General features: G+C 42.1%; 2 protein-coding genes across 7 annotated transcripts in view; one reads left to right on the top strand and one right to left on the bottom strand.

The window, feature by feature from the left end:
• shep (alan shepard) overlaps positions 1–14,141 on the top strand; it is a 189,771-nt gene that overhangs the window by 89,999 nt on the left and 85,631 nt on the right. The window lies entirely within an intron of this gene.
• LOC6624487 (uncharacterized) lies at positions 81–2,132 on the bottom strand. Its single transcript, XM_002046909.4, has 2 exons — positions 1,951–2,132; positions 81–1,887 (listed from the first exon to the last, which is right to left on the bottom strand). The coding sequence occupies exons 1-2, from the start codon at positions 2,022–2,024 to the stop codon at positions 156–158; spliced, it is 1,806 nt and encodes a 601-aa protein (XP_002046945.1). The 5' UTR covers positions 2,025–2,132; the 3' UTR covers positions 81–155.

Genomic DNA, 14,141 nt, shown 5'->3' with positions numbered 1-14,141 from the left:
TGAAGGCTATAGGAAATTATCGAATACTTATCGATCCATAGCTGTTGCTAATGTCGATCGATAGCTTTACAGATTTAAAATTCCAGAAGAAAAAAAAACGTAACTTAAATTTATTGATCCAAATGTGAAATTCATATAAACAAGACCATCTGAGTTTATTCGTCTTCGTCCTCATCCTCGCCACCCTCACCAGGCTCAGCCTCGCCGCCTTCTTCCTCCTCGACCATCTCCTCGGATGAGCTGACCTCCTCGATGGGCTCGATGTCTGATGCCAAATCCTCTTCGTAATCACTAATTGCGCCCAGGTCCTCCAAGCACTTGTCGTAGTTCTCTTCGAAGCGTATGTTCTCGTTGAGTGAAGCCACCTCCACATCCTGGTCAGGTGGCAGCAGCATCGGCGCGGTGCCCGGTGGGCATTCGGTGATGTTGCGTATTCTCAGTGTGTGTATGTGAAATATGGCCGATCGATTCGATTCGAGCAGCACCTGATGAAAGACGCTTAACAAGCGATCCATATTGCCAAACATGCGCACTGAGGCGCTCTTCGGATCTTCGCCCTCCTCGAGTATGCGGCCCACAATGTGATGGCGATAGGGATCCATTAGGTAGATGAAATCGCCCTTCTTCCACAGCGAGTACATTTGATTGTTGATCTGAAAGATGACGTAATCGTTCTCATCTAGCGCCTTCTCCAGCATCAGATGGAAATCATTGTACTTGTACATGGGCACACATTTCCACCAGCCCTCGTAGACGTTCGGTGTGAGCAGCACCTCGGCCACAAACTGGCCCATGCGAATCTGGCGCGGAAACGTATCCAAGTCCATGGGCTGATTAATATCCGTGCACGGTTCCCAACAGTTCTTGCACATGTTGACGCCATAGCAGATGACCTTATCGTAGGTCTTCATGTCCCACGTGGCTGGATGATCGATTTTGGATGCCAATGCAGTGGCCACAGACACGGGCAAAGCGCTGCGATTGCGCAGCGCATCCTTTGGATTTAGTGTCAAATGCAGATTCGACTTTAGGTAGCCATAATCCGAGGCAATCACATCAAATTCGCTCATGCGAGGCCCAAATTCACGCTCCTGACTGCGTCCCTCGGGGCCCGGTGTGACCAGTCGTATAACCAAGATATCGCGCAGCTTAAACGGGTCCGACTTCTCCAGATTGCTCTCCTCCTTTAGTAGATGTATGACATTGTCTAGGGAACGCATGGCCAGCAGCATTGGATATCCGCCATCATGGTTGGATTTCAGTGTATCCTTATCGCGTCCATTCAAATCGAGCACCATCCAAACTCCCGTATCCTTCCATATCAACAAATACCAATTCGGTGTCCAGAATACGGCCGACTTGTGGCGTTTAAAGAAGGCGTTTAAGATGCGGCGCAAGTTGCCTATTTTATTGCTAACTCCATACAGCTCGAAGGGTGCATCCAATTCGAGAGCAAATTCAATATCATTGATTTTAAAATGACGTGTTACCATCTGTTCGGTATCGTCGTACACCTCCGGATATCGATTAAAATTGGGCTCATCCATGCCCTCCGAGTCGCTGAACAGCACCTGACCCTCGACGACAATCTGATCGATCAGCTCCGTTGTCCATTCCGTGCGTCTGGTAAAATATGTGGCCGCAAATGCCTTTAGATTGCCCGCAAACCGAATGGCCTCAGAGTTCGGTACGCCCGCTTTTGTGGCCGTCGAACCGAATATGGTGCCCAGCGGAAAGCCCAGGGATTTGTCGATAAACTTGCGGCGTGATCGTCCGCATTCCTTGGGATCAAAGGGTCGCATATAGGGATCATCATGGACGCCATAGATGCGACAATGCTCGTGACAGCACGGATCCCTTTCATAATACCGAACAGATTTCGAAAAGCTGAAAATATTCACAAATATTTACATATCCTCATAAACTGGGACTTTTGAGTGCTTCTCTTACGTGGGCTCGCAGCGTATGGGCTTTGGTGGTGGACAGCAGCAGGCGCCTCCTTTACTGCGTTTGGTAGCTGCCATTTCAGAAAATCACTTCGAAAATTTTAGCTATTCTTAATTTATGCGCATACAAAAATTTCAAGAACGTTTAACAGCCCGGGTGTCAACTAATGAATGGAATATACAAGGTTTATTTGTGAAACTGTTTAAGAAATTCAAAAAAGGACTGTAAAGCACATGCCTAGTAGATCAGATTCTATAACAGACAGTTGCAATTCTAAAAAAAAGTTATGGAGGTTTCGTTGATTCGCTAATCAAACTAGTTGCGAAATATTACGACCTCAGGCCAGAAGAACTTTAAAAAATCTAATGAAAACTAAGTTATTTAAAATTCTGTATGAATCTAATTTCTGAGTTTTCATTGCATTATTTTTGCTTCAATTATATCAACATGACTTAATTAAAAACATTCTTAGAAGCTGCCAGAGCTGAAAAGTCGGGTACATTTTGCTAAAATCAGCCATTTGTGGCTATGGCCTGCACCTGCAGCTGTTCCGCAAACACCTGTGCGTTGCCGCCTACTCATTAAATTGCTGCGTAGAGCTGTGCTTAAGATATTCTGCATCCCGTTCCAGTTGGCACTTGTTTTCATTACACAAATTGCGCTGAATCCCAACAAAAATTTCATTTACCGCATACGTATGGCAAACTTATGATAATTTTTGCGGCTCTTGAGGCAGACGGGGAGCGAGAGTCAAGAGAGTGAGAGAGAAATTGTGTGAGCTTTGAGTTTTACGACAGAGGAAAGTTAATTTCTTAGCGCAACTGTGGCGCACAGTGGCAACTAACAGTTAACAGCCAGGCCAGATAACACAAGAGACAACAACAGTTAAATGTAATTGGAAAGCTCATCAAGTGCCTTTGTGGCTGCTCATCATTGTCGTTGTCGTTGTTGTTGTTGTTGTTGTTGTAGTTGTGGTTGTTGTTGCCACTTCAGCTGTGCACAGAAGTATGCAAAAGAATTTTGGGTTAGTTTATTTTTGCGGTTTATTGAAAACGAAGCCACACGCTGCGTATACGTAACGTGCTGCCAATCTCTGGCAACTCTGCTTAGCTAAGCTGCTTTGCAACCAACATTGGTGAAGGGGGAGGGAGGGCAGCTTGTGCAACACCCCGCCTGACGACAGATCCCAAACCCACGCCCCTTTATTTACGAGCTGGCGCTTTATTGTCCTTTTGTTTTTGGCTGCCAGCCACGTAATTGGCTTAGTCAGTGAGTGTATAACAGGTCAGGTGGTGTGGGTGCAGTATGCAGTCAGCCATTGCCATTAACAATTTCCTGTGTATGTGCGGGTGTGTGTGTGTGTGTGCGGTTTTTATTTCGTGTCATCCAATCAGTCGCGATACGAGATACTTCAGTCACATGCGCAGATTGATTCCCCGAGCTGCTATCAAAGCCGTTTTCGACTTCATTTTTGTTTAGCTGCTTTTTGGTTTCTTGCTTTCAAATTTATTTGCTGCTGTTTTAGCTGTTTTCTGGCCATTTGCTTAGACCGCTTGGCCACCAATCGTTTCTTTGGCATTGCGCAATAAATTTACACAAAATCGTAAATTTTAAACACTTCATTTAACAGCGCCAAAAACACAAAACGAAGTGAAATGAAATGAAATCGCTTAACGATTATCGCCCACGACAAGGCGCTGGCAACTTATCGCTGTTTGTGTGTGTGAATGTCTGTGTAGGTGTGCGTCTGTGTGTGTGTGTGTAAATTCTTAGCTTGTAACCACCAAGTGCTGCCCACTGGTCGCTGGCGTCAGAGTTTTTTTCCCATTTTCTTTTCTATTTTCGCTGGGCAATTCCCTGGAAAGACCAGCTAAATTTTTTGGTTGCAACAAAAGTGCACTTCCATTTAGGGCTTTGCCCATGAATTTCCACGAATGTTACCAGCAGCAAATGCCAACCCTCCCCCTCACTCTCTCTCTTCCTCTCTCGCGCAACCACTAAGACCCTTCGACAGGCAAACCAACCTGCAGCATGTCCTGCAATCCCTTCTGCCCGCCGCCCGTTTGGCCTGCCTGTCTGTCTGTCTGGTTCAGTGCTCAATAATGATTTCCATTGCGAATTATTTGCATTTCCCCGAACTCATTATGTTTGCATTGTAAAATTTGCTTCGACTCTGGCTACGACTTCTACTCTGATTGTGCTCTGTGCCCTGCTCTTGGCCACCACCTGCTTTGGTTCTGCATGCCATTGCTCTGGGCAGTTCAAAAATGCCAAAATGCTTTTGTGTTGAGCACAACGTTGATTTAATGCGGTTTCAATGTTGCTTAAATTCTTGATTGGATATGAACATGGCTCTTGGACGTGGCAAGCAGTTGCCAGGGGGGCGTCTGTTGTGTGGCATGCAGCTTACAAAAACCTTCAAAGTTATTGGCAAATATTGTTAATCTTTTTGACGGGCAGTAGATTTCGTAAAGAAGTTTGTATTAATTGTATAAGCATTTGAAAATAGTTAGCATAAGTTTTTTGTGTACATCCTGAAATCCTTCCAACCTAAATTACTTAATCTCTCTTAATTCTGTGAGCTTATATTCCGAACCCATTGAAAATGGGTTTAAAGGGTATAATTGTGCTATGCAAATGTATGTAACAGACAGAAGATAGCAGCTCCGACCCCATAAAATATGATCGGCATGAATTCCGTGTCGATCTAGGCATGACCCTCCGTTTGGCTGTCCTATGAGAAGCTCAACTTAACTCGTCAACATTGTTAAAATAATGTTACTCATTTGGCTCTGTTACAATGGTGCTGTTAACCTTATGCTCTTTATTTTTATTTTATATTTAAAAAACATTTATACACATTTATATTGAAGTAAAAATCTGCCGTTAAGCTCCCTTAAAAGTTTATTTCTCTTTATATTCAAGCATATTTTCTACATATTTATTTTCCTTAAAATATTCGCATAGCCCAGCCTCAACCCTCAACAAATCGTATACGCCCACAGTTGTTCAATATTTTATTTATTTGGCAGCTTGAATCTATTTTTGTTGTTCGTTTCTGGCAATGTTTAAGCCAATTTGACATTTTTGCTTAACTGATAAAATGATTTCAGTTTTATTTCGTTTCATTTTGCTGTTGAAATGTTATTAACGTTTCTCCACGCTGCAAAATAAATGCAATCATTTATGTATATTTACGTAAAATTGTGTTGGAAATATCATCTTAACATTGGACAGGTCAAAATTGGTTTGCGCTCTCGCTCTCGCACGCACACATCTGTCTCTCTCTCTCTCTCACTCATTCCCTGCTGCATTTTCATTTTATTTCGTTTCATTGCGTTTCATTTCACTTCGTTTCGTTGCGCTGCGTTTCGTTTCGTTTATTACATGTCAAGCGTCAATGAATGTCAGTTTGACAGTTCATAAGACAAATACGACAATGGGTGTGGTGTGAGTGCCAGGACGTACCTGTTTCCACAGACACACACGCACACTCGCATATACAGTTGGAGTGGGGTGTGCTGTTGGTGCCGGCTCTTGTGACAGCCAGGTAACATTTGCGGACATTAACGTCAACGTGCAGCGACTGCGTTGGCATGCCATATATGAGGGACGTGCCCAGGCCACGGACACGCCCTCCACCCACACACACTCACTTCAAGCGAATATCCTGTGGAGCAGACGCTGCTTGCATCTTGAATAATGTGTAAATGTAAGGCAGCCGCAGCCGCAGCCGCAGCTGAAGATTGGCAATTCTTGAGTACGTGTAAGTGGCCTAAGGATGTTGCATGCTGCCGCTGCGGCTGCCACAGCTCCCGCTGCAGCTGCGGCAGCTGTTGTCCCATTTTGACAGGACATGTGCGACGTCGTTTTGGCTGACAACTTATTGCCGCTGGCGCTTGTACTTTTCTCACTTTAAACAATTCCAAAGCGAATGCTAAAAATTGAAAATCTGATAAATGTGGAAGCAGCTGACGCTCTCTTTAATAGACGCTGTCAATGCTTGAGTGTGTGTGTGTCTTGTTCTGTGTGATGTGGGCGGCTTGTGGGTGTGGCTGGCATTGACAGCTAGCCAGCAGTAGCAGCAGCAGCAGCTACACACACACACACACTCACACTCGCACACTTTGAAAACTTTCAACGCATTGTCATAAATCATTTTGCGGCAAACAACTTGCATGGAAGTTGGACATGCCCGTCCAATCCACCGGCCCGATCCCCGTACACATACGATGCCTGCTGTCTTTTGTTAGGCATTTGAAGTGGGCGGCGGCTGTTTGAATTACATGCAGAAATGTCAAAGTTGAGTTCACAAGTTGTTGTTGCCTTTGTTGTCGGTCGCAGCTTGTCATGTTCTGCTTGCTCAGTGCTTCAGCCTGAGCTGCGAAGGACATGGCAGCTGCTGAGATGCTGGACATAAGTCAGGACAGCTACACACACACACATATATATATATATATACCTGTTCAAGTGCTGATGCTACTGGCTTTTCTTTTTTTCTTGCTTGCTGCTGCTGCTTTAGCTATTACGCGTTTCTACCTCTATTATTATTATCATCCGCAACGTATTTTTATTTTCAATCGGGCAAGAGCTTGTCAGAATAGCCTGACGACGTGTGCGTGCCAGCTTATATTACGTATACGCTCGCCTTTTTCTCGTTTTCTTATTTATTTTTCTATTTTTTTTTTCTATTTTGCCATACTTAATATGTCTTGTTATTTTTAGACATGATTGTTTTTTTCTTCGCTCTTGTTATAGCTATAAAAAAATGTTTTGTACACTTTATAGTTCTTGTTCTGATGCCTGGGCTCTTGTTACTCTTTTTAGTGGCTGCTGCAAGGGTTTACAATTTCTAGCACTCAATTGCGAACCGGCTGCTGTTGAGTGGTTAGCACGAGGGATGTTCGAGGGGGGCAGGTTGAACAAGGGGGTGGCGGCAATGTGTTTGGCAACATGAGATTTTGATGTAAGCGTGACTCTGGCATATGTGTAAAATGTTTGCCAGTGTTTGAAATGTAACAGCATAGAGAACGGGGGCTGTGCTAGGTTTATATACAGATATAAGTATTTATATATATATCTATGTATAAGTATTTGTATGTATGTGTATATAACAGCACTTTTTGCCATATCCATGACATTAACTTAAAAATATTGCCAACAATTTGGAAGTAGCCTCGTTTGACGTGACTTTGCTTTTGGTTGCCATTCGACAACAGCTGTTGTTAAAATCAAAGTTTTATATATATTTCTTTTATTAAATTCTAAACACATTCTTGCTTTAGCTTCCGCAATTTTTATTCCAAGCTCCCATTTCAGCTTAGAGAATTTTGATTAAAAAATTCAACTTCAAAACGCTTTGAAGTCATAAAGCATAAAATATTCAGTTTTTATATAAATATGATTAAACGTAGCTAGACAAAAATAAAACCCCTTTTATTTATATAAGACAAATAATAATAATGATAACCATAAGAAAGAAAGTGCTACCTTATCATCGTAACTATTCAGAGCAAACGACACATCCTTTATGAAATTCATTAAAAATACATACATAGTTCTCTACTTGCTGCCTGATGAATGCATCAATACTATAAAACCTTATTCGGGCCCCTTCCCTTGTTAATTAAGCAGCCATTTCTCAATTTCTTTCTGCCATAGCAAAAAAAAAAAAATGTCTGTCCTGGCCGGGCCAATGTCTGATTACTGGCAACGACTTCCGTTTTTTAATATTTATAACCCCTTTTATTTATATAAGACAAATAATAATAATGATAACCATAAGAAAGAAAGTGCTACCTTATCATCGTAACTATTCAGAGCAAACGACACATCCTTTATGAAATTCATTAAAAATACATACATAGTTCTCTACTTGCTGCCTGATGAATGCATCAATACTATAAAACCTTATTCGGGCCCCTTCCCTTGTTAATTAAGCAGCCATTTCTCAATTTCTTTCTGCCATAGCAAAAAAAAAAAAATGTCTGTCCTGGCCGGGCCAATGTCTGATTACTGGCAACGACTTCCGTTTTTTAATATTTATAATCCACTGTAATTAAGACAAGAGCCAAGCACCACAAGGGTCGCGAGCAACAAATAATAAAAAAAAAAAACAAAACCAAAAAACGTAGCAATAATTACCAGCATTTTTATGCCATAGCCACGGCTGCAGCAGCAGCAGCAACAACAACAGGAAAAAAGGAACAACAACAAAAGCAATAACGTGTATTATGAAGGATTCATGTTCTGGTTTTACATTTGGATCTAGCGATATATAAAAATGAAAAAGTAACTGCCATGGCATACAAATGCGTAGCCGGAGCGAAATGTGTAATTAGTGGCAGTTAATAACTTTGGCAAACTCTCACACAGCAACCAGCACGGCCCCGACACCGCCACCGCCGCCGCCACCGCACCACCTGCCGCTTGTGGCAGACAGTAAAGCGTCGGTTCGCTGCTTGTTTTGGGGGTGGTGCTTATTGTAGGCGTGGCTGCGGCATTAACTCAAAACTTAAACTGCAGACGCAGTGGCACGCACTCTTAATTAAATACAAAGTGAAAATGACGCAAAGGCGGTTTGGCTTACAGCTGGGGCTGCTGGGGCGTGGCGCGCAAAAGGTCTCCAGCTTTGACTATAAATTATGCAGGCGGGCAAAAAAATAAGAAACAAGAAACCGAGAGTATTTTGAGTTGACCTGAAAAACCGCAAGAGCAGCACAGAAACCGCAGCATCTCTCCACCTTTGCTGTGACAAAAAGCAGAGGACGCTGAAAAATGCGTCTTAGATTGAGATAAGTTGACTCCTTCACTACCCTTGCGCTACCGCTCACCCTTCGCACTGCGGCGCAGCGTGTCTGTGTAATGTCCTTCGTTATTTTTGCACTAATTTGTGGTTTTCCTTTTTGCCTTTTAACGTACAACGAAATTAGCTTCATTATTGTAATTAACTTGGCCCAGACCCGTTGGCAACACACTCACACCCACACCCACAAACACTAACAAACACACACAGCTGCGGGGTGTGTGCCACGTCGACAGCGGCGCTTTGTTAAATTTAGCAAATTAGTTCGAGTTCAGCAATCAGAACGTTGATTGACTTGATCAAACAGCAACTGAAAATGGGTCTTGGGCCCAGCGGCATAATTGATGTCTAGCTAACCAAAATAGAAGTACACTTTGCTGATTAACTCAACCCAACGAGCTGATACCCTGTAAGCCCAAAGCTGTTTATCTCCAATCCATTTATGAGAGTTACCTTTTCAATATGTTTTATATTCTTATGAGGACACATAAAGTCAGCTCAATGATATCATCTGCTTTCGTCCACACCCCCTTTTAGCCATTTGCCAGCTGCTGGGTACAACAGAATCGAATCAAATGTCAATGTTGATATTTTTCGTTGATTTTGTGCGCTGTTTAAATAAGTAAACAAACTGTAATTTATATGCTCAAGTATTTGCGTGACCTTTTCTCATTACAAAAAAAAAAAGAGTAAAATCTAAAAAAAAAGTTTCGTTACGCCCAAACCTTTGACTTTAGCTGCCCACTCACAAAACTCATTAAAAGTCTTGAGTTTCCAATCAGACAAATGTTAACCTTTGCTCCAATTTGACATTTGATTGCGCTTCCCTGCAGCGCTTGCCATTTCAAACATATGTAGCGTTAAATGTTCGCTGAATGGAAGTGGGGTTCACTTTTTGAGGCGTTCGAGCAAAAATATGTCTTTCATTTTGTTAGCAATTCGCTTTAATGGCAACCCAAATCAAAATTCAATTCGTAAAATGCCCCACACACACACACACACACACATGCACATAGGCTGATGGTCCATGTGTGCGTCCGTCTCTGTTTCCGTTTCCGATTTGTGTTGCCTGCGCCACGTGGCTGACATGTTAAAAGCCTAAATAATTGCCCACATTTTATTAAAGTGTTGCCCAAAGTCGAAAAAAAGTGTGCTCCAAATATTTTTCATATGCGCAAAAACCCCAACACAACTTATCTGTTTGCTCGCTCTGTCCTATTAGCTTGCTGGAAACCTTTTACAATTCTTGTCCAGCAAATAGTTAAGGACTTATCCCAAGAGCCTCTAGCTGCTGCTTGGGCTTTGTTGCTGTGTGTGTGTGTGTGTGTGTGTGTGTGTAAGAGGGCTGGGCATAATATATGTAAATATGCAGAAATTAACAAAGGGACAGTTCGCTTGAATTATGGCTTGTTAAGTGCTTTATGGGTTGCTCTCTTGCCTCCACTTTTCCTATGCATATTTTAAGACACATAAACGTTTGCTGGTGTGTGAAATTTTAATGTATATAAGGATTTTACGTGTTTGAAGTGAAGAAAAATGTGTTTAAATATTGCGCAGTGGACCCGGAATTCTTAGTTTTTGGATAACCTGAGATTCAAGCTGCCAGAGCTAATCTCATCTCACTTGAAGGCCTGTCTAAAGCCTGTGAATGGGATAAAAAGAAAGAGAGACTCAAAACAAAAACCAAAAATGAACATTCTAATACTGTCTGGTATTCTTACGCTTAACACAAACTAATAAAAATTATTTATTTAGTTGTCAAATTTCATAATATTTCTGTATTTAATATATGTGTCGCTTGAGTTGTTAATTGATTGTCATTTACTGCCTCACTTATATACAATGCTTCCTTAATTTCATTTCCGGCAAACTAACTTGAGCCAAGTGTTTATCGTTTATCGCCGTTTCAATTGATGCGTACTTTTCCGTATAGTATCGCATTTCATTCGCAGCCCGTTGGCTGTTGTGTTTACTGGCAACATTTGTTTAGTCTGTTGCGAGTGTTTCGTTTACCTTATATTGTTTAAGTGGAACTTTATGCCAGAGCAGGCACCGTGTTGAGTGTTGAAGACAAAAGCCAATGCCCTGCCATGGGCAGTGTGTGTTCAACGCTTCAGCACTTTGCCACGCGAGTGTTTACAAAAATAATGACAAACAAAGGCAACAGCAGCAACAACAACAACAACAACAACAACAACAACAACAGCAACAACGGCAACAACAATATTCGGGAGCGTTTGCAGCGCATCTCATTGCTGCGATTGCATTTCAATTTGCATAGTACGAATGCTGAGCATCGCAATTACAATCAATTTGTGGCACATAGACTGGGCGTGGCAAGTTCTGGCCAGGACATGGATTTACGACAATACGTGAGTGCACTGGGCTTGGGCTCGATGAGTTGGTTAATTGCCAACAGCAGCTGGCCAAAAAGTTGCAGTTGCTGACACGAGCTGGCAACATGACAGCATCAGCATTAGCAGCAGCAGCAGCAAAAACCACCTGAAAACAACAAAACATACAAACAAATGAACTGAAAGGACTTTGCATAGAGCCTGATTCATTTGTTTATGCTTTAAATTAATGAATTAAATTGGTTTGCCCTCAAAAGTATGCTACGTTTTATTTGCGTCGTCTGTGTCCCGCCATCTTTTACATTTTCGACGAATTTTCATTGTGTTATTGACAAACAAGCGACATTTTGCGGCTTGCAATTGTCGTCTGCTCGCTGCCTCAGGCAGCAATTCAAACCGAGCCTCTTCCCCTTGCCAATGCCTGCCCCCCTTATTCCAGCAAGCCATGGTTGTCATGCCCTGCCCTGACTGTGTTGCGCATTGGACGTGTTGGGACACCGCTTAATTTCCGGCAATGCGAGTCACGTACGCTTTTCCTGCCTTTATATGCAGTGACATTTTCATTTTGTTTGGCTTTACACACACATACACGCGCGCGCACACACACAGACACCGACACGTAGCTGCCGCATGTCTTACAAAATGAACAAAATGGCGGCTGAGCTTATCTCGCATGTGTGTCTGTGTGCTTCTGGCCTTGCATGCGACGCGCCAAAAAACTTTTTGTCAACTCATTTTGTTGCAATTTGCGAACAAAACCCGATTATTTTTAATTAAAACAACATTTGCTCTGGCTCAACTAAAAAACCCTGGCCATGACGTAGAAGAAGAAGAACAAGCGAGCTGCACACTTCTCGAATCTGGGTCTATGCTTTTAATTAGACGCTAACGATGCTGTCAACAACATTTCCCGGCCTCAAGCCGCCAATTGAAATACAATTTCTTTGCTCCGCAAATTTTTTTCTCTTTTTTTTTGCGGCTTAGCAGACCGTAAGAGCTAAGAGGTCTCAGCAGGTGAAAGGCGCTTCGAGAAATGCCGGGTTAATGCCATCGTCGAAGTCCTTGCAGAGCCAAACTGTTTGCCAACTTTGAAATATGAGCCCTGGCCATAACATAATCTATAAAGTAATCGCAACCATATCGAATTCGAGTTACTTGTTGTTGATGTTGTGGTGGGGGAAATTCGCTTTCCCTGTTTTAAAATTTGTTGTGACTGAACGACAAACATTTGTTTAGACTGCCCGTCATGCTTGAACAGCCATTAAACGTGTTTTGCATTTTAATATATTTGTTAAATTCATATCGAGTTTCAGTTAAAAATAGAAATTCCCCTTACAAATTTTCGAGCATATCACAATTCGCATGAAGTGAGTTGGGTAGAATTATTGAAGTGGGTTATTTATAAGGAATTAGAGAATTAAAAGGGACCGTTAAAGGAGAACTCGACTATGTAGAATAGTCTAAGCCTTGTTTTTGGCCAATATTCGTCTCTGATTCCTGGTATACATAATAAGGCAATAATAAAAAAAGAAAACTCTAGCTAAAAAGGGGCTAGCGACCTTTGTGCTGGCTAAAACCTGTCCTTAAGTAATTACTCCTAAGCTGGCTCTGTGGAAAGTTCAGGATTTTACGACTTGTGGGCGTCGTTGCGGAATCTTTGAGTAAGCTTCTTTATAGAGATCATTACCTTAGGTTATTTACCTGGAAAATACTAAGGTTAAAGAATGTGTGGAGACAGATATAAACGGCTGTATATACCAAGTATCTTAAGCTAATTTAAAGAAGCGAAGATACTTTTTTAATAGGGTGAATTGGCATTGTTGAACACTTTTCAGGCTGACTCCTGTTAACACGAATGCCCAACATAATCCCTACTATACATGAGACCTGCTGACAGACTGATTGTAAATACTTTATTGAATGCCAGCCAAGGATAATGTGACGTCATTCGGCTAGTACACACTCGTTTCCACTTGTGTGAACAGGGTATGACTAAAAATACAACACTTGAGGCTTTTGGCTCACTAAACACAAGTTTTAATTAGAAATCAAATTTTATATTTCGATTCCTCAAGGCACACACCCCATAAATAGTACATTCTTTCGAGCAGACAGACACCTAGTCAAAGTCCTTGTGCAGCCGTCTGGCAACAGTTGCCATAACAACCCAATAGATAGGCAGCAGGCACACAGCAATTCCATAAATTTTCATTCCTGGCAAGCCTCAAAAAGGGGAGCGCAATTGAAAAGCGAGCCGAGGCAAACCAGAAATTATAATTAAATTTTGCGTTTTGTATTAGCCTCGAGTGTAGGAGATGCGCTCCCGCTCGGCTAAGCCGCTCCACAAATGTAGCCGCTGCAGCGTCTGCGGTTTGAATGTTGAGCTAAGCGAAACGCAGACGCTTCGCAGTCCAACAAAAGGCCAGCAAAACAAAACGCAAAATAAAAAAGGCGAAGAGAGAACAAAAAAACCCCCTGCCCGACTGAAATGGCTAAAGAAAAGCTGCAGCTGGTTTCCGTTTTGCTTGGCCACAAAGATTTATTGCCTTGCATGGATTACATGGCCAACAAAATGGGCGCCTTGTTACCATAAAGCCGCTTAAAGATTTTAATTTAAGCGTCGCCCGCGCTGACGAATGAGCACGCACAACGACACCACAGACACATACACATACGCACACATACAGAACCTACACAGCGCAGTGAGACACAGTGTCTTGTCCTGTTGAATAATTGTGTTTAGGGTTTTGTTTATGTATACCCTGTAAGCAGAAGCATGTGTAAAAAGAGATGTAACTGTGGGCAAGATCTTATAACAGGCAGTAGAAGACAAAGAGGAATTCAAAGAAGGGGGGTATATTCTTTATTAACAATACTCAGGCACATTCTTTCTATAAGTGGAAAGCAGGTATCTCCGACAATATAGAGTATATATATTCCAGATCAGCATCAACAGCCAAGTTGATATGGCCATGGCTTATGAGAGTATATCAAAATAACTATAAATAAAAGGTATATATAAGGAACAGAGACCT

Source organism: Drosophila virilis, chromosome 3, assembly GCF_030788295.1.
Source record: "Drosophila virilis strain 15010-1051.87 chromosome 3, Dvir_AGI_RSII-ME, whole genome shotgun sequence".
NCBI classification, from domain to species: Eukaryota; Metazoa; Arthropoda; class Insecta; order Diptera; family Drosophilidae; genus Drosophila; species Drosophila virilis.
This window is presented reverse-complemented; position numbering and strand designations above follow the sequence as displayed.

Bases quoted from the DNA above. Each gene is read 5' to 3' on its own strand.
- LOC6624487 (XM_002046909.4), bottom strand. From the start codon at position 2,024: ATGGCAGCTACCAAACGCAGTAAAGGAGGCGCCTGCTGCTGTCCACCA. The intron at 1,888-1,950 runs GTAAGAGAAGCA...GAATATTTTCAG, and splicing joins CCCATACGCTGCGAGCCCAC to CTTTTCGAAATCTGTTCGGT.